Here is a 25,121-nt window from a genome sequence, read left to right as displayed (position 1 = left end):
TTCAAACCCAGGCAGCCTGGCTCTAGAATCCATGGTCTTACCCTGTGTCTTACTCACCCCCCATTATTTGATGGAAATCCTGTTGCTGTTGTGTGCTTAGTACTTTGCTGGGCACATCGGAACTGTTTGGTAAGTAACTCGGTAACTAATTGGGTGAACATTTTCTTTGTCAAGGAGGAAAAAGATTTTTTTAAAGATTTTATTTGAGAGAGAGAGTGTGAGAGAGAGAGAGAGAGAGAGAGCACAAGCAGGGGGAGGGGCAGAGGGAGAAGCAGACTCCCTGCTGAGAGGGGAGTCTGATGTGGGCTCTATTCGGGGACCCCAGGATCATGACCTGAGCTGAAGGCAGACGCCCAACTGACTGAGCCACCCAGGCGCCCTGGAGAACTTTTGAGATAGGGAAAAATGCCATATGCACAAGGACAGGCAGCAGGTATCCAGAGCCATGCGGATCTGCCTCAGTGTGGCTCCTGGTAGTTTTCATGGGGCATTTTGGTCTGAGAATGGGGTCAAAGAGCAAGGCATCTAGTGGGTCTGACTTTCAGGCACATGTTGGTAGCTGCCGAGGCCATAACGGGAACAGGCTGGGTTTGGGGTTTAGTGGGCCCGACACTGACACGTGTCCGTCTGTCACTAGTGATGTCACCTAGTGAGGGTCGCAGTAGCCTATCTACAGGTCTGAGATACGAATGACTTAGTACTGGAGCTTTCTTTCTACATAGATTTAGATGTGTTCACACCGCTCCCCCCAAGTGCTTTGAGGCTAATTCCCTTATGTTAACACTTTTAAATGGTATCACACCAACACATATGATATGAATCAAGAAACACGGATGATTCCTGAGAGATTTGGTTTCCCTACTTGTGTTGATATTTTGGAGTGCACTGGAGAAACTGGTGAACTGTTTCAAAGTGGAACTTCTTAGAGAAGATGTGATCAAGTATTTGTTCAGTGGGAAACATCGGTGGGGCTCCTCGTGTGTGCCCGGCGCAGTGCCAGGCAGTCAGGATCCAGAGCTGCGAAAGGAACACCGTTCCTGCCCCTAATGACAAACACAGGGTGGATTGGATTTCGGTTCCCACCTGCCGCCTGGACCGGCGACCTCCGTGCGCTGTATAGCCCACACCATTCTATGTGGCAGCCGAAGGGTTTGGGTGATGTCCTTTTCCTCCCGTGGGGAAGGAGTCATGAAGAATGGGAAGGCGTCCACACAGGGTCCAGCCCGGTGAGCCGGGCTGCGTGGAAGGCTCACCCTGCCTTTCTCTCTGCTCCCCACAGAGATCCCTCAGTGCGCCGGCTGCAACCAGCACATCCTGGACAAGTTCATCCTGAAGGTCCTGGACAGACACTGGCACAGCTCTTGCCTCAAGTGTGCGGACTGCCAGATGCAGCTAGCCGACAGGTGCTTCTCCAGGGCCGGGAGCGTCTACTGCAAGGAAGACTTCTTCAAGTAAGTCCGAACCCCGGGGGCCGCCTCCCTCCCCGCGCCCTGGGCTGTCTCTGCCTCTCCCCCGGCAGTAGGGAGAGGGGTCAGCTGGTGGCAGAAGGCGAGAGTCCCATTTCTGCAGGGAGGGGGGCTGACCAAGGCGTCCCACAAATCCTGCCTCAGGGCACTTGGCTGTCTCGTTGCTGCCACTTTCACAGCGGGTGCTTGGAGGTTCATACCCCGAATCTAGAGGAGTCTCCGTGGCTGCTACGGGGCCCCAGAGGCTTCAGAGAGTTGTTCCTGGTCCGGGTCAAGCCAGGCCCTGTTAGTGTCCTCGCTTTCAGTGAAAGCATGATGAAGAAGCAGTTTCATGGGATGGTGAAGAGCCCAGACCCTAATGGGGTTTGAAGCACTTATTAGCTGTGTGCTCTCGGGCAGGTTACTTCTGTCGGCCTCAGGTTGCTTATCTATAAAGTGGGCCCAGTAATAATGGTTCCTACCTCATAACGTTGTTATGGGCTTTGAGTGAATCAGTATGCCTAAAGTCCTTAGGACAGTGCTTGACCCCTGAGTGTTAGCTTTGAAGACTGTCCTCAGTTCATTCTGGGGTTGGATCCATCAGCAACAATCCTGTTGGTCACGGTGAGGGGACTTCCTAGAATTTATTTTCCGTGGCATTTAGTCTGGGACTTTTCTCCCGGAACCTGTTACCCGAGGCACTTAGGCTGGGGCCTTAGCTCACTTGGATGGACCAACTGGCAGCAGCGACGCCAAGTACGGGGGGGGAGTGTCCAGCAGTGACACCGAGCCCCGTGGGGGTGGCCCATGGGCTGCGCTGAGGGGACCGGACTGCTGGGGAGGCTCATCAAAGCCTGCAAACATTTGGCACAGATGAGCAAGCCTCAGAGAGGTGGCGTGCATCCTTCAGAGGTTGTGTGTTCTGCACAAAGGGAGGGGGGGTGGGGAGAGATGCCAGTCCTGGAGACAGAGCATGTTTCTCCCTAATCCTCCCAAGGTTTAACTTCAGGGAATAAGGATTTGAGTTTCTGAGGATTTTCAAATTTCTTTCATCCAATATGAGTTGAAAAGCACATTAAAGATGAATTTGGTTTCTACTGGGGCCTCCTCTCCTCCATGGCTTGTGTTGAGAAGGCAACACTCATGGTCACCAGAACACTTTGGCCAAAAATGCACCACTCTCTCCCTGTGTGTGTGTGTGACCATGTGCACGTGCACACATGTGTGTGTGTGTGTGTGTGTGTGAGGAGGAGAAAGAGGACACAGGTGGGCGGGCCTGGCCTTGGGGTTGGGTCAGCGGCGTTCCAGGGTCTGTGCGCCATCCTCTTCCCGTTTGTCTCCATACCGTTGGGAAGCCTCAGTGAGCTCCCGGGCCGTGGCCTTCTTGCCCAGCTGGGAACCGGGTAGGTGCTGAGATGTCCCGGGCTCAGACCACTGGCTGGGGTGCGGGCAAACCCATTAGGATCACGTCACAGGACACTGTCACCAGAGAAGATCCTTTGAGCCCCTCCCTGGGGTTTGGACCTTGACTAGCTGGCTCCGGGTTTGGGAAAGGGAGGAGGTGGCAGCTCAAGTGTAGGTTTGGGTTTGGGAGAAGTAGTGAGTAAAGGGGTCCCTTTAGACCCAGAAGGGGCCCAGGGTGCAGGCTAGGGAGGGATTAGCACAGGCCTCTGAGCCATCAGCCCAAGACCAGAAGTAACAATGACAATTAGTCCCTCAGGCCAGTGCCCTGACCCCCTGCCTCTGTAGCCTCCCCGAGCCACGCCCTCATTTGGATCCTTCCGGAGCACTGCTCGGCAGTAACCTCATGACTAAATCTCCCTCCTCCTCTAGCCCACATGCCTCCCCACCAGACCAGCATCCAACCTCACAGCTGACCCTGACCCCCAGCTCCTTTAGCAGGGCACCCTCTGCCTACAGAATATGCCAGATGCATTGTGCCGTCAGAGCCTTCCTCCCTGTACCCCAGCTCCCTTCTAGTCTTACCTCACCACTTTCTTGGGTACCCGACGCCCCTTAGCCAGTTGCCCCCTTTCCCAGGCAGGCTCTGACCCAGGCTAGTTTGTCCTGCAGGGATGATGTCTGTCCTCTCGAGGTCTCCCCATCCTTCCATGGCTGTGAGTCCAGCTCTTCCGTGGGTGGGCACCCTGCCCCTTCTCTCTCCCGGGACTCAGCGTGAGTTGCCTTGTTTTTGCTCACTCCTCCCGCACCTGTTTGATCTTCCTTGCTGGCTCGAGGAAACGTTTATTAGGCATGCATTTTTCCATTTTTCTGTCCCTGGCATGGCATGTGCCCCTGGCCTTGCCCACAGGCTGTCCCTGGGTTTGATACAATGAAGAGTAGATCCCATAGTGAATTTACAGCGTGTTTGGTGACCAGTTCCTTCTGTCCCTCATATGCTGTTCTGCGAGTCGTGGACGCCCAGGCTGCCTGGGAAATGCACGGGCTCGTGACTTATTTATTTATTTAAAGATGTATTTATTTATTTTAGAGGTAGAGTGCAAGGGGGGGAGGGGCAGAAAGAGAGGGGGAGAGAGAATCTCCAGCAGACTCCCCAATGACCACAGAGCCCCGTGTGTGTGTGGGGGGGGCTCGATTCTACAACGTAGAGACCATGACCTGAACTGAAGTCAAGAGTTGGACCCCCAACCAACGGAGCCACCCAGGCGCCCCAGGCCCATGATTGAGTCACAGTCACTCTCCTTGTCTCTGCTTCATAAAATGACCGCCCCCCTCAGGATTGGAAACTTTTGTGAAGTAGGGGAGCCGGCCACAGAGTCAGTGCTGAGTCCGGTCCTTTCTCTGTGATGAGGGGCTGCGTGAAGAGAAATTTAAAGCTGAGGTGATTCTGCCGGCTGTTTCTGGAGGGTCGCTCAGACCTGAAGATTGGGCCGCTCTGAAGCCCCCAGGGAGGTCACTTGGCTCCCCAGGCAGTGAGGCCCCACAGAGCTCTTTGGGACTGTGGCTGTTTGGTCGAGCCCGTCACAGTCCTAGGGGAGCACACAGAGGGAGTCAGTCCTCCAGGGTCAGATTGGCTTCACCTTCCACCCTCAGGGGTCTGGGAACTGCTGCCCACGTGGGGCTCAGGCTGTAACTTGGCCGCAGAGCCGGTGGTCTGCTCCTCGTGACTGTTCAATAAACGTCACCAGGCACCTGCTCTCAGATGGCACAGCGGGGGACACGTGAGCAGAGAGAGCACAAGGCAGGGCTGCAGGGGCAGAGCAGTCCCGGAGCCCCAAGTCCCTCCCTTGTCCCACACGGGGCTGCAGGAGGGGAGGCAAGTGCCGTGCACTTGAATTCCCCCATCAGACCTCAGAAGGCTTTCAGCTGTGGGATTTGGAAGAGGCCTGGTCAGAGCCAGGGAGACTCTCTTCTCTTTGCTCCTTGAAGAAAAAGAAAAAAGAAAGAAAAATCCCTGACCTTTTCTGCTACGTGAGGAGCATGGACCTCACTGATCCCCTCTCTGGTGTTACGTTTCAGGATCAGTATTTTAAATCTCTTTGCCCATAACAAGGGGCAGGGCCACTGCTTTGCACAACTGTAAGGGGTATCCTTTATTCTGTGTGAAGTGTTTTGAATCCAGACTGTAATGTGAAGGGTGCCCCGCTGGAGGTGGGGGGAGGTCAGCCTTCCACCAGCCTTCAGCCCACAAGATGCAGTAATCCTAGTGGCTGACAGCAGAGGGCGATGTTGATGTGTGCGCGGACAAAGAAAGAAGCTTGTACTCTGTATTGTTGGAAGCTTGTACTCTGTGGTTGTTGCGTTTTTCTCTTGGAGCTGGTGAAGTCTATCTTGCCCAGTAACCTTGGCTGATTTTTGCTGTTGTTCGTTGGTTTTGCCTCTTGGGTCTTTGGCTGCCTTCCTCCAGAGGAAATGAAATTCTGAGACTGAGAGAAGAGGCCGTGAGTTGACTAACACCGTGGTTCCAAGGCAATTACAATTGAATCACAAGCTGAGGGGCCAACAACTCCTTGTGTTGCATTTGCTAACCAGGACCTTTCTGGACTGTGTGTCCTGCAAGTCTCGGGTCCCCCATCTCCTTGCCAAGATACCAGGGCCTGGGGAGGGCAGGAGTTTGGGAGTAGAGCTTCTGGGTCCCCCTCCTCACCGCTGACCAGGTCCTGGGAGGAGCCTGGCAGCTCCCTTACTCTGGAGCGCAGTGAACAGCACAGGTTCTCTGCTCCAGGAACTGGTTCAAGTGCTGGCTCTGTCAGCGTCAGCTGGGCGCCCTTTGGCAAGTTCCTTAACATCTCTGAACGCCAGTGTCCTCTTCAGAAGAAGCGAGAATGTTGATGGCGCCTGCTCTAGCAGACCTGGGCACAGGGACATCTCATAAAGGGGAGCTATTTTATGAACAGAGTGGTTTGGTGAACCCAGACGGTGCTCGGTTGAATTTCTGTCCTGTCTCAAACTAGCTGTTTGTCAGCAAACAAGTGACCAGGTCTTTCTGAACGTCACTGCCTTATCTGTTCCAAGGCGCTCATTGTAACCCGCAGAGTTGTTGCGAAACGGGAAGGAAATAGCGAGTAAACCATGTCCAGCTCGATGCTGGCTGCTTGATCAGTGTCTCTGGGTTTCTGGCCCTGACATGTGGCCACTTGACCTACAGCCCTGGAGGGCCAGGCTGTCAGGGCTGTCCCTCGGGGCTAGGCCTGTACTGACTTCTCCTGGCCTCCCACCTCCCCGCTCCCAGCCCCCAGCTCTGAGACCTTCCTGTTGAGATGACATTTAACGTCAGCAGGGGAGGGTAGTCTGGCACAGCTGGGAGGGCACACTTCAGTGTGCTGGGGCTAAAGATGCCACGGGGATTTGCATGAAGATTTGGGAAACAAAGCAGCAATGATTACAATCTAAAAACAAATACAGCTGACAGGGTCAAAGAGAGAGCAGCCTTTAGGTAAAGCACTGCATTCTAGAACATTCCAGGCTTGCCTCACCAGGGCTGTGTGCTCGCCTGCCACAGGGGGGCTGGAGGGGAGAGCTGGAGGCGTTCTGAGAGTGACTGCCACGCCAGGGGGTTCCTGGCTAAACTTCCTGCGTCTCTGGGGGTGTCTCCCTGGCCCTGAGGCCTTCATCTACACGATGGGGGGCAGCGATGATCACTGCTGGGGACCCAGTGGGATAGAAGGCTGCTTCAACCTTCTTGTCAGTGGGGAGCTGTGTGGGCTGCGCCCCCGCCAGGCCTGGCGGGCGGCTCCATTCCTCACGGTGCCCCTCCCCCAGCCAGTCAATCTCCAGGCAGTGAGCGAGGCTGTCAGCCAAGGGCAGGTAAGCAGCGTCCTTGGGAGCCCTGGAGATGCTGATTTATCCCCGCAGTTCGGAACAGCCTGTTTCAGCTCCAGCACGCTCTGCGTTTGGCCAGGGCGCGGGGTGGTTTCGCTGGCTCCAGCCTGGTCTTCACTAGTGACCTTGGCCCCATCATCGCTCTGGTGACCGGGGCCTCCGTCCGTCAGCCGGGCAGATGCCCACAGGAGATCAGGTAATATGGGCGGAGGCCCATGCTCAGCCTTCCTGTGAGGCGGACTTCCCAGGGGGAGCAGGCTCTGGGGCTGAATCCAGACTCTGTGTGACCTGGGGACATTTGATCCCTGAGCCTCAGTCTCCTGCCTCTAAAGAGGGCTGGGAATAAACCTCTCTACTTTTCTGGGTTACTGAGGATTGAATCAGATGAAGGAAGTGGTTGTCATCATTATTAGGGGCTATTTTATTAAGGTCATGATGGTGGGTGTATGTAGGGCAGAGAGAAAAAGAGAAGGAGGTTCTTGCAGGCGGAGGCTACAAAAAGCTGCAGATGAGGCAGGGGTCCTGAGGGGGTGGGAGGCGTGGCCCGTGTCCAGTGGCAATGTCAGGTCAGGGGCCTGGAACACCCGTCCGCCTGTCGCTGTGGGGGTGGTGGGGGGGGCCCCAGGAGTTCTCCCCACAGGATGTCATCCCTCCCTGTGTGGCCACAGCCTTCCCTTCCCAGAGCAGGGCGCGGGGCGGGGGGACCAGCCTGTACTTGCGTGGCCGCCTCTAGCCAGCTTGTACTCTGTCGCCCCAGGGAGAGGCCACCTCAGTTCTGGGGGTTAGTTGCTGGTCCAGTTTGGGGCCAGGTTCTTGTCAAGTCAGTGCTATCTCTGGAAACTACACACCTGCTAGCTCCCCCGTTACCTGCATGTGGATGCGCGTGTGTGCGCACACCCACGCACACGCACACACGCGCGCGCGCACACGCACACACCCATGCACACGCACACACGCGCGCACCCACGCACACCCACACACGCGCACACACGCACACATTCTTTCTCTCTCTTTCTCAAAATGTGCTTAGGGAACCCACAGGGGGAGGGTCTCTTTGACGTGTGACTTTCCATAATTTCTGAATAGTTTATAGTCTAATTCCCTCGCTAAGCAAATTAAACCTTTTAAGGTAACGATCAGACGGTCCAGATAGTGTCTGTGCATGTGGACATTTGTAAGAGTCAAACACACTGGTGGGACCAGGCCCGCCGTCATTTGCGAGGGCCTGTAATCAAGGCAGAAGCAATTACTTAGCTGAGCAGCTTCCCCGGGGACCCAAGGCTGTAGATCAGGCCGTGATGAGTCCGCGGATTATCTGTCCGCCCGCCCGCCGCCCCCCCAGGCCCCGCTTCAGCTGGGCTGGCCCCCCCTGCCCGGAGCCCAGCCTGGGGCGGAGGCCTCCTGACATCTGTGGGACCTGCATCCCAGAGACTTTCTGGCCTTGGGGAATCTGTTTGGAGCCAGATGGTGGCAAATCAGCCTGGGAGTCGGATGGCATCTGGGCCATGGAAGCGGGTCCCCAAGCAAAGAGGGACGTGGGTGCCGTCGGGGAGGGACGTGTGACGCTGCCTCTTCACCCCGGGAGAACGCACCAGCCAGCAGCGGTAGCTCTCCGTCTCTTCATTGCTGGGGCGCAGCCACCTTCCCTCTCCTTCACCTCCATCCCAGGCGTTTCGTCACGGCTCCCAGCTCCCAAACGCCCTCTCCTTCTGTCCCCATTGCCCGTGCTCTCTCTCGGCCCGTCACCACCCCTCTGTGCCGCAGCAAGCTTCTCCCTGGCGGGCCCCTGGAAACGCCCTGCCCAGCCCTCACCAGCCGCGGTCCCTTCCTGCTGGTTCTCTGGCCCTGTCACCCGCGAGGGCCTGTGCGAGCCGCTGTCTGGCTCCTGGGCATCTGCCCCCGGCATTCCCGCCTGCCCAGCGTTGGGTCCTGGGCCGGGAGCGCGGTGGCAGTCCGGCAGGAGGCGTTGGCTATAGGACCTCTGTCCCTGAATGTCCCTGCCCCTGCCTGTCACAACTCCTGCCACACCACCACTGAGGTCTTGGACTCAAGAATCAGCGAGCAAGCTGTGGAGGCCACAGGAGTGCTGAGAACGTCTGTTGCACGAGAACCTTCTGGGGGCCTTGCTGGATGTGTGGACTCCGGGCCTGGAATCAGGAGTCAGGGGCGGCTCTTCTGCTTTTAAGCAGATACCCTGGGTGGCTCTTATGCACCGGGTACTTTGGTGACAGGTGAGCGAACACCTGGGCAGAGAGGGATTAGCCCGGAGTCAGTGGATTAGGTGGCTGGAGGGTCCCCATCTGGGCAAAGGGAATGGCCTATCTACCTGTGAGGGCTGTTGTGTGGTTTACATGACACAGCTCACAGGAAATTGCCTGCAAACTATGTGCCCGATGCATGTTTACCCAGATTAAGGGAGGTTGGCTGGACTCTTATAGAGGAGGGTCGGATCCGGATCCAATGTCCCACTGCCTCTTGGGAAGCAAATCTACCCCCAGCAGAAAAGGAGGGGAAGCGTGACTGAGGGAAAGGGGGAGTCAGGCTCTCGCCCCTTTTCTACCACTAACCGAACTGTGTGATCTTGGACAAGTCACTACCCCTCCCTGGGCCTCAGTTTTGTTCTGTGTTAAATGAGGGGATTGGACTAGGTCACTGATTCTAAAGCTTTTCCAGTAGCATTCATCTCAGAATAATGTTGAATGTTCATTAAGAAGAAAAGCATTGTTAGCCGCCCCCCCCAATAAAAGGCAGAGCACCGTGGGGCCATTCCAGTGGGTCTGGGAGGTGTCCATGTAAGTGTGTGTTGTGGGGGGCTGTGTCTCCACACTTTCTGGTGTCAGGCCTTCTCCAAATACGGTCCCAGTCTATGTCTGGAGAAGGCTGACCATTCTTGGGCAGAACTTTATGTGCCCGTGACATGGCTGGGCTGGTGATATATGTTGGAAATATTGGTACATACAGTAACAGTAAATATCAGCAACTTACCTGTCAAGTGTGGTGATAGATAAAAGAAATACATGGAGGGAAGTGTCAGCTAGGAAAAAAATATACAGCTTGCTGTAAATCACCGCCAAGCAATTAAAGCATAAAATTAAGTTATGCAGTATTTTGTTTCCTCGGGACAGGGCACTGTGCTGTGGCAGCCCCCCTACCCCCCCAGAGGTTGGCAGGGGCCTGGGCTAGCCCCTCCCCGACTGCCTCCCGACGGCTACAGAAGGAAGAGCATTGGGTTCCAATCCTGGCTTCACCATTCATGGCTGTGTGGTCTCTGGTACATTATCTACCGTCTCTGAACTTGTTTCCTCATCTACAAATGGGGGACTGTGGGTGCTAGACTCAGGGGTGAACAAAACAGATACAGGGCCTGATGGCATGGAGCTTGCCTTCCGGAGATGGAGAGATACAGGATACAAGAACTATGCGGTGCATCCGTTGGAGACATGGCAGGAAGTGCTGGATCGGGGAGGGGCAGGGCTGGTCAAGGAATGCCCCTGGAGAAGGCGACGTGTGAGGGGCGACCTGCAGAAAATGCAGACGTGAGCCATGCAGGTATCTGGCGAGAGAGCATTCCAAGTCGAGGAGCCAGGGTGGCTGAGCGAGTGAGTGGGCAGAGTGGTAGGAGATGAGGCTAGATCGTCTTGGAGGGTCTTGTGGACCAGTAAAGGGACTTGGGCTTTTACCGTGAGCCAGGGGGAGCCTGGAAGGTGTCGAGCAGGAGAGTGAGGTGGGAGCACTGTGGCTGCTGTGTGGGGAAGTGCTGAAGCCAGGAGTGCCGTGAGTTGTGGGCGAGGCGTGACGGTGGCCTGAACTAGGGAGGCAGCGGTGCCGATGGTCAGAATTTGGGGTAGTACCAACAGGGTGTGCTGACAGACTGGGTGCAGGTGTCCAAGGCTTTCAGCCTTAGTCCCTAGAAGGATGAAATCCCCATTCTCTGATGGGGGGCAGGTTCTGGGGGAGGATCGGGAGTTTGGTTGTGGACATACAAGTGGAGAGGCTGAGGAGGGAGTGGGATACACCAGTCTGGAGTTAGGCGAGAGGTCTGGGCGAGAGGCTGCCAGAGGGGAGGGGCAGGACCAGGAGAGCTGTGTGAGTCCAGTGAGCGCCGTGTTCTAAGGAGGAGGGAGAGGGCCAATGCCACCGGAAGGTCAGGGAAGAAGAGACCTGACCACTGGGTCAGCAACGCTGGGGTCATGGGTGACCTTGGTGAGGATGGTTTGGGTTGATTAGTGGGTGGCACCCTGACTTGGAGTGTGTATTCGTCAGGGTTCTCCAGAGAAACAGAACCAATGGGGGATGTGTGTAATACAAAGAGATTTATTATAAGGATTGGCTCCTGTGATTTTGGAGGCTGAGAAGCCCCGAGATCTGCAGTCAGCAAGCTGAAGGCCCAGGAAAGCTGATAATGTAAATTCCAGTCCAAAAGCCAGCAGGCTAGAGAGCTAAGAAGAGCTGATGTTTCAGTTCAAGTCTAAAGGCAAGAAAAGGGCAATGTGGCAGCTCAAGGAAGTCAGGCAGGAGGACTTTCCTCTTACTCTTGGGAGAGTCAGTCTTTCTGGTCTATTCAAGCCTTCAACTGATTAGATGAGGCCCACCCACAATGGGGAGAGCAATCTGCTTTCCTCAACCTACTGATTCATATGTTAATCTCATCCAAAAACACCCTCACAGACACATTTAGAATAATGTTTGACCAAGTATCTGGGCATCCCGTGGCCCGGTCAAGTTGACACATAACATTAACCATCAGAGTGGATTCAAGAGAAGAGTGGGAATAGGGGCGTTAGAGACGCTGCGTGTAGACCCTTCTTTTCAGTTTTCCTCTAAAGGGAGTAGAGAAGTGGGTGGTAGATGGAGGGAGATGTGGGGTCAAGAGAGGGTTTTTTTGAAGTGGCAGAAACAAGAGTATGCTCGTATACTGCTGGGGAGGATCGAGTCAAGAGGGAAAATTAATCATGTGGGGGTGAAAGGAACAGTTGCTGGAGGACTGATCTTACGGGGCAAGAAGACACGGACTCCATGCCTGGGTGGGCGGTCGGCCTCAAACGGGAGCACAGATAGCCCTGCTGTAGGAAGCGGAGGGAAGGCAGGGCGGACGGGTGGCTGGACAGGATAGTGTGGGCACATGGCAGGTCTTCTCTGGGAAGTAGGAAGCCGCGGCTGGGCCTGCAGATGCGGGGCTGGAGGGAGGAGGTGTCTGGGAGCACGGGAGCGTGAATGGACCAGGGAGGCATACTGTGCTCCTTAGGCCCTCCTGAGTCACGGATCACAAATTTAAACTGAGCCCAGTGGGTGAGGTGGTAAGTCAGGTGCTGGTGGAGGCGGCAGAGGGTGGAGGGCAGGGCGGGGAGGTGAGGGTGCAGGGGAAGGATCAGTGAGATGGACCACTGGGACCTTGCTGGGTGCGGAGGAAGCCAGGCCGGGAGGGGAGTGAGGACCTGAGGGCAGTGAAAGGATTAGGGGGTCTTGCCTGGGCAGAGCTGTGGGAGTCGGCGCTACAGGGAGCGAGCTGGACGGACGGGAGGTGGTGGCCAGACAGGGTGGCACCCGGAAGTGCCCCGGGAGCCATGCAGTTCCTGCAAGGTCTAGGGGACCATGGAAGTGAGGGGCTGGGGAAGGGTAGAGGCCCTGACCGTCAGAGGAAGAGGTCAAAGAATAGAGGGAGCAGGGGCAGGAAGGACTGTTGTGCGCATAGTGAAGTCAGCAAGCGTTATGGCAGGAAGGACAGGAGCTGAATTCACCAGGGGTGAGGGGGAGGAGCTGGGCTGGCCATGCCCACCACAAGGGGGGAGCAGGCTGTGGTCTGTGGATCAAGCACAAGAATGTACACACAGGGACACACGGTAGGTGCTTGGTAACTGGGAACTGCTTCCATTAGTAGTATTTCAGTGCCCCGAATGTGGAACCTGGGATCATGGGACAGAACTTAAAATCAGGATGTGCCAGAACATCTGTGGTACGGGATTTGCGTGCATCTGTTTCTAGAAGGTGTGGTGACTGCAGGGCCTGCGTGTTGTCCTCTTTCTGCAGGACCCAGACACCCTCAAGTTTGTCCCCGGTCTGCAGAGTGGTCCCACCAGGCTTGTCAAGAGCAGCAGGGGTGGACAGATAAATGGGCAGATGGGAACTCAGGCTGAGCCCTGGAGCCAAGGGTGAGACCGAGGACACAGGCCTGGCCCCCTTCCCAGGGTCAGGGGCAGCCCCTGGCTGTCGGCTGTGATGTGTGGTGCATTTCCCCAGCCAGCGGCCCAGGCCTGTCATGCCCGCCCCGGGGGGACAGAGCGGGGAAGGTGCTGAGCAGGGTCAGTCGGTGTGTTGGGGGGACGCCCCCCGGGGTGAAGGCTCCGAGGGCAGCCCCTGCATTGTGATGCTGGGAGCCTCATGCTCTGGAGCTCAGAGCAGCTGGGGATGCTTGGGGGGGACAGGGCCCCTCTGCCCGGGTTCCCTTCTCAGGGTAGGGGCACCAAGACCGGCTTCCCAGGGGACGTTTGCGGTGACACCCGCCACGTGCCCGCTGAGTGGTCAGAAGCCTGAGCTCAAGCCCCGTCTTTCTCACTCGTTGCCTTCGTGAGCTGCACCCACCCCCACACCAGTCTGAGCCTCAGCTTCTCATCTGGTGGGTGGAATCCTAATATCCGCCTCTATGCTGGGCATGCACGTGACCTCCGGGGAATGAGCATGAGGATGGCACCAAATGGGATGCAAAGTTTCGTGTTTTCCTCAGCTGTGGCCTTGCAGCAACCCGGGTTCCACTCCTTTCTTGGAAAAGCTTTGGATGGGAGTGGCGGGATTCTGTTTTGCGCTGGTCCCTCCCTGACTGTTGAGACCCAGGTTTTAAGGAGCACTTCCTGCATTCTCTCCTTCCCTCACTCAGTGGCCCATCGGTGCTTGCCTACTACATGCAGGGCAGGGATAAGAGAATTTCCAGTGATGCTGGTCTGTGGAAGAAAGTGCTGAGGGCCATTAGCAAGTCCTTCCTTGCATTTTCTTTGTCATTTGGATCAGCTCCAGCTGCCTTCCCTGGGGAGACCGGCTGTCCCTGGAGGCCTGGCCAGGCTGGGCTGGCCAGAGAGACTGTCCTGATGGCGAGCAGGGCAGTGCAGTGGCACCAAGAGAGCTGGGCCCTGCACACAGTAGGTGCCCGGGGATAGGAAGAAGGGGGTGCTACCTGGAAAATCCCTCAGAGGCTCTTCCTTGGCTGGTGTCCAGCTCTGCCCCACCCCAGCATCCTTCAAATGTGATCAGGTTGCTGAGACATTGCCTCTCTGTGCAGAGGCCAAGTTCACCGTTTGACCTTGTGTTGGCCCAGGGAATTTGAACTATGGCCGTCTCGTTACTGCCTGTCACAGAACGAGCCATCTAGCCGTCCAGGCACGGCCGTCTCCTCCGTGACTTGGGCTGCTCTAAGCTCTGGAAGCCCTGGGACAGTGTCTTCATAGGGTGCACACCCCCAACAGGGGCGCCTTATTCCGGGGCCACTGGCTCTGACCAGTGGGTCGCAGGGGTGCCCCTCGGGGCGGGGCCGAGCTGGGGGAGCCCTGTGGGTCAAGGGGGTAAGCACAGCCCCCTCATCGAGAGTCCTGCTGGCTGTGCTCCGGGGGAGAAAGGTAATAAGGAGCAACTTGCACTTACTATCAGTATAAATCCCACAATCAGGAAAATTGCTTCAATTGCTAAAAAATGCTGGTGGAAAAGTCCATTTATTTTTCATTTTTCTTGTGCACTTGCCCCCCTTACGCATGAATCACTGTCGGTATGTAGATTGAATTTATACCCCCGTTATCTTTCATGCGTCTGGGGCTCTGGTGTCAACTGGGTTTCTGGTTACTGAAAGCCATGGTCTGCTTCTTTGTGCGGAGAGAAAAGTGGTCCTTTCGCTGGGGTTGGGGTCCTCACTCTGTTCCGGAGCCTCCCCTCAGCCCTCTTCCCCTCGACGAGATCAGACGTCTTTTTGGAAAACCCTCATTCTTCCCTGGAGCTGTTGTGGCTCCGGCATCTGCAGCAAAGGACGCGGACATCGGACTCTTGGTGTTTTATGGGAGAGGGTTTGCGGGGAGCATGCTCAAGGCATCGTTTCATTTTTAACACCTGCTTTGTGAACTGGCCTGGAGAGGATCTACAAACTGCAGGCATTTTGAAAACACACTCTAGTAACACATATACACACAGGCTTCCTTTCTCTTTGTCACGCACCCACTCACAGAGGATAGAACTGGGTGCCTGCCTGCCTGCCTTCCTCTTTAACAGGGTGACCTGGTTGGACAGCAGCTGTGGAAGAAGCCCGGTTTCACCTGCGTTCTGGGAGGTGTAGAACTTTCTAGAACGGACAGTATACTCTGTTCTCCATCCTCAGATTTAGCCATCTCCACGTACATCCTCTATAAAGCGTGGTTCTTGATTAGCTGATTTATTCATTCAACAAATGTTAACTCTCCATTTCTGGGTCCCGTACCCCTTTGAAAATCTGATGACGCACACTTCTGAATGACTCGGGGGTAGTTTGCGGAGTCCATCCTGAGCCGTGGGCTGGAGAACACCTGCTCTGGAGGCCTGCTTCTGCGCCCCCCACCCTCCTCGCCACACCAGGTCTGCGGTCCTTCCGAGCCAGAAGCCCCAGCCCCTCCCACCCCAACACCCTTCTTAGACCTCGTCTCAGAAGAGCAGTCCCCTGGGCCACACTTCTAGACTTAGAGCCCCCCCACTTCTCTCTCTGCGACACCGCGTGGCTGGGCAGGGAGCTTCCGAAACAGCAGCTGGCCGTGCCTGCTCCAGGCCCCTGGCGCCCCCCAGCAGGTATCATTACTGCATAAGAGACCCATCATTCTGCATTAATCTGGGATTCATCATGATAGCCATGACCATAATTAATTTATTTGGTATTAATGTGGATGAAATATGTACTGTCCTTTCAGGGGAAATCAGGCTGCCTATAAGCATTAGTTAAAAGGACCATTAAAATCAAACCTTCCCCAGATCCATTAGGCGAAGTCTTTCATCCTGAAGAAGATAAAGTTCTGCTGTGTGAAATGTCATGAATAATTAGGTTGATTGCTGTTTTAAACTCTGCCCCTGCCTCTCCAACCCCTCCCTCCCGAAGCAGGCAAGGCTCACCTGCCGTGGAGCACCCCCTTCATCACCCCTGTCTACACTGGCCCCTAATTCCCCTCTGACCTCTACGACCATCCGTGTGGCTCTGTGTCTATGGACAGCATGGGGAAGGGGCTTCAATGACCCCATTAGACTCTATTTTCAGTGGATCTCCTTCTCCCCACTTCCCACCCTGAGCCCAGGGTGGTGGCAGGCACCTTCCTCCTGCCTCAGTGCTGGTCCAGAAAGATGTAGACCAGGGAGAGGGCCAAAGCAACGTCTTTGGTCTGCATCTGAGGTCTGCAGACTCCTTGCCCGGAACGGTGCCGGGGTGTGAAAATGCAGATTCCTGGGCTCACCTCAGACCAGCACATCTCAGGGGCTGTGCATGGGAAGGGGATGGAGGCTGGCTTGGAGGGCTTTGGGGTGTGCCGGACGAAGGGGAGAGGCGGGAGAGAGAAGCCTTTGGGAGAGCCCTGCTCTTGTTGCCAAAGCCAGGTTTCTCCAGAACTGCACTGTGGACACTGGCATGTGGGGTCTCCTGGCTCCTCTCGCGGGAGCACGTGAAGAAGTGTTCGCTGGATGCCCATGAACACACGCAGTTGCCCAGTGGGGCTGGTCCTTGAGGCCTCACCGGAAAGCTGAAGACCAGGGTGCGGAGGCTGAAGCCACCTGCTCAGAGGGGACTCAGGGCGTACTGATCGGGCAGGTGGGAGCCCTGGCGTGTCAGCCTCAGAAGAGGCACTGGAGACTCGCTCTGCTCCAGCCTCTTCACTTGGCGGTTCAAGAGCCCGGGGCACAAAGCGGGGCGGCTAGCCGGAGACCGGGGGGCAGGGGGCCACGGGCATCGGTGCCCATGGACAGCCCGGAGTGGTGGGGTGGGAGAGGGGCTGATATAATGCGACGTGGGGGGACAGCCAGCCCCCCCCCCCCACTATGCTCTAACCCCTTCGTGCTGCCCTGACAGACGCTTCGGCACAAAATGCACGGCCTGCCAGCAGGGCATCCCCCCGACCCAGGTGGTGCGCAAGGCGCAGGACTTCGTCTACCACCTGCACTGCTTCGCCTGCATCATCTGCAACCGGCAGCTGGCCACGGGGGACGAGTTCTACCTCATGGAGGACGGGCGGCTGGTGTGCAAGGAGGACTACGAGACGGCCAAGCAGAACGGTAAGCCGAGCCGGCCCGCACGCCGCCTGCTGCGGACCTCTGTCCGGGCCGAGCCCTTCCTCGGAGCCCTTCCCTCGGAGCCCTGCTCACACCCTGCCTGCTCTGAGAAGCGTCCCCAGACGCCTGTGGGACAGTTCACGTCACCCCCCATCCCTGAGCCTTGGCTGGCTTCGCTGCAGCCTCAGTCGGGTGTCGGGTGGTGAGCAGGCCCGGCCCCAACGCTGGTCGGAGGCTGAACAACAGCCGGGGCCTTGTGCCCTTCGCACTGGGGGCTCCTCGCCTGGGAAGGGGCTGGGAGGGGGCTCTATCCACCGTGGACCCTGGGGGCTGCTCACCAGTCTTGTGTACTGGGGTGCACACGTACCTCGGTGCCCCCACACCTCAAAGGCTTCCGTCGGGGAGAGCAGGAGCGTGGCCTCCGTCGGCTCATACTTAGCTAACTGCGTTCCGTTTCCCCTGTCCGACTACGGGCTTGTGGAGGGCAGGGCCTCCCCCTTCCTTGTGAGGTGAGGACCCCTTGCGTCTCCCAGAGTCCCTGATGCAGGAGCCAGTCTTCACGCTCCGAGAGGCTCCAGTCAGCCACAGGACTTCCCGCCCACCCTGCCCTACCCCAGCCCCCAGGCCTATTGTCCGGGGTCAGCGGTGGAGACCTCTACAAGGCTGACGCTGATGTCAGGCCGCAGGGTTAGCTGCTCTCCCCTCCAGTGCCATGTTCCCGAGCAGCCCAGGGCCTTTCCAGGGCCTCGACCCCCCAGGAAGGCCAAGCTCCCTCTCCCTTCCCTGGAGCCCCACCTCTGCTCCTCACTCACAGCTGTGCCCCCAGGCGCTGCGCCCTTCACCCTGGCTCCAGATTTGGCACTTGGCCAAATTCCACCTGGGACTCTCAGATGCACAAACTCACAAAACATCAAGGTCATTTGCCTTTGACTAGAATTTTTATCAACTCAGGGTGTTACTGCAAAAAGCAGCTCTCAACAGCTCTGGGCTTGATGGAAAAAAAAGCAACAACAATTTCATGCATCTCCTTCTAGATCTTTCCTGGGCGCCTGAGTCAGAGGCTTCCACTCTCTTCTCCCAGAACCCCCACAGTGCTGGCCTTTCAGGATGGACTGGCCTTCAAGTCCCCTTTCTCCTCTTTCCCGGGCCTCAGCAAGCCTATTCCCGGGCTCTTTGCCTTAATGTATTCATCTACTCGGGTTCCTTAAAACTCCCCCGATGTTGCTGCTTTGGAGTCAATTATGATGTCCGAGAAGATTAGGGCATCTTGTCGGGGATAAACCATCAAAGCAGATGGACTCAGAGATCCCAAGCTGCCTTTGGAACTCTGAAGCCCTTCCCCAGAGATACCAGGAATGCGTGACCTCCCTCCAGGCCACCGGCTGCTTCTCCTCATCATAGGCCTTGTTTAGACCCTGAGCATTCATGGCCTGGCATCCACCTCTGCTGGGGATGGTTCACGAGGAGGGGGAGCCTAGCTGGGGAGGCAAGAATGACAGTGAAGCCAACACTTTTATCAAGGATTGTTTGTGCCACACCAGACCTCTGGAGGACGCTGGATTTGGCATCAGAGGCTGGTGGACATTTCTGCTCAGGCACTAACTTGGGGGCCCCCTTGGTTGAGCCTTGGCTTCTCAGCTGTGTATGGGGGGGCGGGTAATAGCACCTGCCACACAGGGCTGTTTCCTGAGGTTTACATAGGATGGCGCCTGTGGAATGGGATGCTGAATGAGGGTGAGAGCCACGAGGAAGAGGAATGTCAACAGGGGGGTGAGATCTGCTTTAGGTTTTCAAGTAACCGAAGGTTACACAGTATTCCTGATGCCTTGCTACTGCCTCTGGTTGTCCGTGCAGAGGCCACTCCATCCTCTGAAATCCGGGTGACCCTGAGTGCAGCAGGGGACTTGGTCTGCTTTGGGACATTTGGTTCTTTTTATGTTTTAATTCCTCTTTGCTGATCCAAACCCCCTTTCAGGTTACAGTTCCCTCCCCTTGTGCTACACAAAGGACCTAATATCAGCTATTTGTATCTTCGTGTGAATGATTTTGTTCATTTGTTACATCTTCCTGGATATTTGCATTTTCAATATAATGAGCTTGCATTTTATGCCAGGGACAAGTGCTAGGAGACCCTGCATAATTCAAAACCAACATATTTTAAGACTAATTTTCCCATAGGAATTAATGTAAAAAGTAGGAGGGGGGGATGTATTCTGGAAGCACATAAATCCATAACCAGTGAAGTGTATCTTTGCCTTAATGCTACTTTTTATTTTCTCAGCACTATCTCTAATACCTTGCAGAATGCTCTCTCCTAAATTAACAGCCTAGGATATCATGGTCTTGCTTGGCCTTCTTCATAGCGTTTTATCACATTTAACTTCCGTACCAAAGTTATTGATTTTTGGGTACATTTTTCAGCACGAGCACTGCCACCACTACTTAATGAATACTTGGATGACATTGTTATAGGATATAAAAAAGATTTTAAATTATAATAACAATGAATGTTAAAATAACAGCATGATAGTCCCCATAATCGCAAGAAGAAAGTCCTGTGCACGTAGACGGCAGTTCTGAACCCATGGGCCACCAACCCAGGATGATGGGTAGATCCCAGTGGCCACGGTGAAAACAGTTGCTAAATCACTAGGCCGGCCTATTTAAAAATTAGACAATTCTTGATGAATTACATTATTTTGCTGGTTTCATTATTTCAAATTTTAGATCTAAAGACTGTAGAGATGTTTTAAAAGTGCACTATTTCATATTGGCATCAAATGCTGTCCTGCTGTTGTCTCTATAAATAGGGGCAGAAGGGATGGATTCCTTATGACAGAATTTAAAGAACTTTGGAGGCTTTCCTCCGTCTCCGCCAGAGCAGAAAACAGCCCAAGGAGAGAGGACTGGGGACTTCATCCTCCCTCCGCCGTGTGCATGACTGCCGTGCAGACTCGGGCCGGAGTGCCACCCGACTCAGGGCAGGCGCTGGTGCCCCGGGCTTCAGAGTGGGGAGGGGACTTGCCCACGTCACTCCCTCACTCAGCAAGAAAGTTGAACCCAGGTCTTCCAGCGGCAAGAAACACTTTTCAGAATTGTTGTGAGGACTGTTTGCACATCAAGTTCTCAGATCACACCAGGCACATCGTAGGTGCTTAGCAAATGTTGGCCATTATTGATCCTAAGAGAGGGTTTTCTTGGAAGGAAAGGAAGGTAGGAATGTAGGAGGGACATTTCAGAGGACCCAGGGAAAGGAACACAGAAGACCCAGAGAGCCAGGGATGCCGTGGCGGTGTGTGGACTCGGGGGTGCCCTGCGGAGAACGGGCAGAGGTCTAGCGTCCAGTGCCAGGAGAGGAGACGCACCGTCCGCTCTTGGCTGTGTGCTCCCGCATGCGCCCAGCGCCTCTGTACCAGACTGAACACACCAGCCTCTGACTAACGCCAGGCTTATCTGCTCAGAATCCACTGAACACTGGATCGGTCAGTGTGTTGTCCTGAACACTCTTCAGACCAGTGGTTTTCAAAAAATTTTGACTATGACCCCGAGTGAGAAACTCATTTTCAGCTCAGCACACATGTATTCATACCGTGAACACTTAAGCAAGTCCTGTGAAACCATACTTGCCCTCATCTATCCCATCCCACGCGTCATATTACCCCCCCAAAGTTTTTGATCCACTCAATTGACAGGACAACCCACTAGTGGGTTCTGACCCGTAATCAGTGGACACTGCTTAGATGGCTAGTGAACGTGCTGGTTACCCCTGCTGAGCTCAGCGAGGCCACCACAAGGGACCTGGGAAACGGGAGGCTCCCGAGGGGAGGAGGGGCAGAGGTGTCGGGGGCAGCCCAGGACACGTCCTTCACCCGGGCTCGTTGGCCTTCACAGCCCAGCTGCTGGCTCACAGGCTGTCGGGCCAGAGTGTTCGCCGTTTCCGGGAGGCACGTGGAACTGTGCACCTTCAGTCTGGTGGGAGCCCCTGTGGCTGGGCTGGCAGGGGACGGGGACGGGCGGGGAGCTGAGGGAGGGACCGTTGTCCTCGCTTTTCCATGACTCGGGAAGGCCTGTGGTGAGGAGTGGGCTCCGTGGGGGTGGTTCCCATTCCTTCCCACGGCTCTGCCCACGGTGGGCAATGAGGAGAGGAGGCAGGGCATGCGCCCCAGCGGCTTTGGGCAGGCAGACCCCAGTAAGGAGGGGTCTTCACTGCAGATGACTCCGAGGCCGGAGCCAAGCGGCCCAGAACCACCATCACAGCGAAGCAGCTGGAGACATTAAAGAACGCCTACAAGAACTCCCCCAAGCCTGCCCGGCACGTGAGGGAGCAGCTCTCCTCGGAGACCGGCCTGGACATGAGGGTCGTGCAGGTGAGGCCCTGGGCCCTGGGCCTCCTCTGCCGTCGGGGTGGCCTGGGCTGGGGTGCGGCTCTGTGCCCTCTCGCTCTACAGGATGGAGGCTCAGGGAGCGCCGGGGGGAGCTGGGCTCCGGGCGGGACCCAGGGAAGCTTGTGGAAGCGGAGACGGAGGCAGAGGTGGAGGCAGAGACGGAGGCAGAGGTGGAGGCAGAGACGGAGGCAGAGACGGAGGCAGAGGTGGAGGCAGAGGCGGAGGCAGAGACGGAGGCAGAGGTGGAGGCAGAGACGGAGGCAGAGACGGAGGCAGAGGTGGAGGCAGAGACGGAGGCAGAGACGGAGGCAGAGACGGAGGCAGAGGGGGCCCATCGTGCTCCCGGCCCCGAGCTCGACCGACGCTTCAGGGCCTGTCTCCAGCTACCTGTCCTGGGGTCCCCGGGGGCCTTGGGTTTGCGGCGGACACCCGCTGAGTGCGTCCCTTCTGCTTGTGTGGCAGGTCTGGTTTCAGAACCGAAGGGCCAAGGAGAAGCGCCTGAAGAAGGACGCGGGGCGGCATCGCTGGGGACAGTTCTATAAGAGCGTCAAGCGGAGCCGGGGCGGCGGCAAGCAGGAGAAGGAGAGCTCTGCAGAGGACTGTGGGGTTAGTGACAGTGAGCTGAGCTTCCGAGGTGAGCAGGGCTGGAGGGGCGAGGCCGAGGCCTTAGGAAAGGCCCCTGGGAAACAGTAATTCTTGACACGCAGGGGGGATCTTTCTTGAGGCCTTGACAACCGCCTCCCGAAGCCAGGCTCTTCCCGGCGACTTGCAGTAAAGGGTGGGGGGGTGGCAGTGGCCCTTTGAGACGGGACAAAGAGTAGGAAACAAGAGAGTTCTGCTGCTGCAATGTGGAAGCTGGCTTCCCCAGGCCCGTGGGCCCCGAGGCCTCCCCTCCTTTCCTGCTGACTGGGGCTCTCTCACTGGCCCGTGCAGCTGGGAACAGACAGCTGTGTGTCTTGGCCCCTGCCCTCGGCCCCTCTCCTGCATTCCCCTCCTTTGCAGGGGCCCTGGCCTCCCTCCCGGGATCTCCTGGAGTAACCACTTCCTCCTCTCCTGGTGGTGGGGTGGTCGTGCTCAGGAGGCCCTTTGCCCTGGGAAAGCAATACTGTGAGTGCATGCGGGATGGGGACAGGCCTCACTTCTGAAATCCCCTCCCCTACTGCTCACTTCATCCTGTCCCCTGCACAGAAGCTTTGCAGCATGCGCTACATTTGAATCTGTGCATCAGCCAAATGGCGAACCACTGCATGTTTGGGATCCCGAGGTTGTTCGCAAATAGCCATAACTATTCTCAGTTACTGAGTCCTCAGCTATGGAAGGTCCTCTGTTGTGGGTGGATAGAAAGAGTAGTGAGTGGGTGGGTGGGGGGCCTCAGAAATCTGGTTGCTGGTTGGGGCTCTCTCAGATCGATTCACTTTTCTTGAGCCTCAGTTTCCACATCTGTAAATGGGGAATAACTACATCCTCCCCCATCTCAGTGTTGTTGTGGGGTTCGATGAACACAACTGACTGTGGATGTGTTTGGGTGAAACTCAGCACAGTTTTACGCTTGGAAGTCATGACTGTCCCCACAGGGAGCGTGTCCCCACCCCCCCCATCCCCCCCCCCGCCCACAGAGGGTCGTATGGAATGACAGGTGTCGGCGAAAGGCCAAATAATGGCCATTTTCCAGTAGAGCTGAGCCTTCATCATTCTGCCTCCTTTAAAGAGCATGAGATCTCCTTCCCCCTTTTCATTTTCAGGGTGGAGTGGTGGGGGGCAGGCTTAGGGCAGGTTGTCAGAAGGAATGGGTGTTGAAGTCTAGTCTGGGGAGGCTTGATGGGAGCTGATGCACAGGCCCGGGTGGGAATAGAGAAGGAAGTTCGTGGGGCAGAGGATGGAACCTGCTGCCAGCCAGAGCACGATGCCCTCAGAGGACTGTCGCTCACTCGGGAGATCTGTCCTGTGGGGCCTGGGAAGGGCTCAAGAGCCTACGCTCACCTTCCAGTCCTGTTGGTGGAGTTAGGAAAGCCATTTAATCTGATCTGAGCTGCCAAAATCAACATCTGGAACATGCAGGATCATTACATCTTGCTTTGTAGCTCTTTTCTGTTGGGTGCAGGTGGGACCCCCGGTTGACATGTCATGGGTCTCTCTGGGTAATTACAGAACTCTTTATTTCTTAAGACTAAAACCACTCGCCTCTGTTGGAGAGATGAATTCTTCTGGGTAGCACAGGATGCATTAGAAACCCTTAATGAAATTCTTCAAGAAACAAGAAGGTCCATTTGCCTTAATCAAGTCAATACTTTGTCCGCAGCAAAGAGCTTATTCGATAGAGAAACTGAGTCCTTCAACATTGAACCACTTTTCCAGGTAGACCAGAAGGATTTTGTATACATGCCTAAGAGTGGCCCTCAGCTACCCTTACCACATGGGCCTGCTTCTTTCCCAACCAACGGAAACCAAGCACTTTTCTCAGCCTGAAAGCTTTCAGATTAAATCTTGTCAGCACATAGTTTCCGTTTGTGAGGCTGATAACATATGACCCACAAACCTCAGGCATTCATATTCTTTAGTGTAGCCATCTTAGTCCGTGAGCCACATGGGACCAACAAACTCAGCAGACATTTGTCCAGCCTTCTGGGATCTGCCCTCAGGCTCTGCAGGTGTTTCTTCTGTGTTTCCCCTCGATTCGGGTCAGTCTCTGGCTGCCAGGTTGAGAGTTGGTGTCTGACTCATGCATGGCAGTGAGGCGTCTGCCATCCTTGGGCGTCTTTCTCGGTCATGTGTATTCCTAGGTTGTGAAGAACAGGGACCACTGGAGTCCTGGCCGCTGACAATAAATCTCCGTTCTTTTGTCCACAGAGGATCAAATTCTCTCAGAACTTGGCCACACCAATAGGATTTATGGCAACGTGGGGGACGTTTCAGGCGGACAGTTAATGAATGGGAGCTTCTCCATGGACGGGACAGGACAATCCTATCAGGACTTGAGGGATGGGAGCCCCTATGGAATCCCCCAGTCTCCCTCCTCCATATCGTCCCTGCCATCCCACGCTCCTTTGCTCAATGGGCTGGATTACACGGTGGACAGTAATTTGGGCATCATTGGGCATGCAGGGCAGGGAGTGAGCCAGACGCTGAGAGCCATGGCTGGGGGACCCACCTCTGACATCTCCACAGGAAGCAGTGTAGGCTATCCTGACTTCCCAACGAGCCCAGCCTCTTGGCTCGATGAAATGGATCATCCTCCTTTTTAAACATCTCTCCTCCCCACCCTACCCGTCCTGGCTTGAGAGAATATCTTCAAGGATCAAAAGAGACTTGCCTTTTAAGGATCAAAAGTGCACCAATGCGAATTTCCATTATTTTCAATGGAAGTCCTCCGCTGATCCCTAGGCGGGTGAGAGACCAGACCACACTAGGGCCCTGTTACCCTGGGGAAGTAGCGGGAAGGCAGCCTCCTCTCAGGACACAGCACAGGGGTGCAGAGCCTAGAGCGCTAGGGTGCTGCTTGGTGGCTTCCTACCCCCGCCCTGCTTCCAGGCTTTGGCTGCTCGGTGCTTGGCAGCACGAGGTGACCGTCAGGCCACCTTGGCCTTTGGGAACTCTGCTCCGACTGGTGTGTCTCCTGAGATGCCTCCCGAACCACTTCTCTCCACCAGAACTGAGATTCCTGAGGTAGAGGCATCCTGGCCCTTGAGTATAATAAAAGTGATTTCTGGACCACTCTATTGAACTCTAATTTTGAAAATAAAAAGTCACTTATTAAATG

General features: G+C 55.8%; 1 protein-coding gene across 1 annotated transcript; it reads left to right on the top strand.

Annotated features, from left to right (window-relative positions):
* Nucleotides 1-405: 405 nt before the first annotated feature.
* Nucleotides 406-24,713, top strand: LHX4 (LIM homeobox 4). Its single transcript, XM_036109115.2, has 6 exons — nt 406-433; nt 1,280-1,451; nt 16,780-16,982; nt 21,192-21,346; nt 21,827-21,998; nt 24,212-24,713. Exons 1-6 carry the CDS (start codon nt 406-408, stop codon nt 24,604-24,606), a joined length of 1,125 nt encoding a protein of 374 aa, XP_035965008.2. The 3' UTR covers nt 24,607-24,713.
* Nucleotides 24,714-25,121: the final 408 nt, after the last annotated feature.

Source organism: Halichoerus grypus, chromosome 7 (assembly GCF_964656455.1).
Source record: "Halichoerus grypus chromosome 7, mHalGry1.hap1.1, whole genome shotgun sequence".
Taxonomy (NCBI): Eukaryota; Metazoa; Chordata; class Mammalia; order Carnivora; family Phocidae; genus Halichoerus; species Halichoerus grypus.
This window is presented reverse-complemented; position numbering and strand designations above follow the sequence as displayed.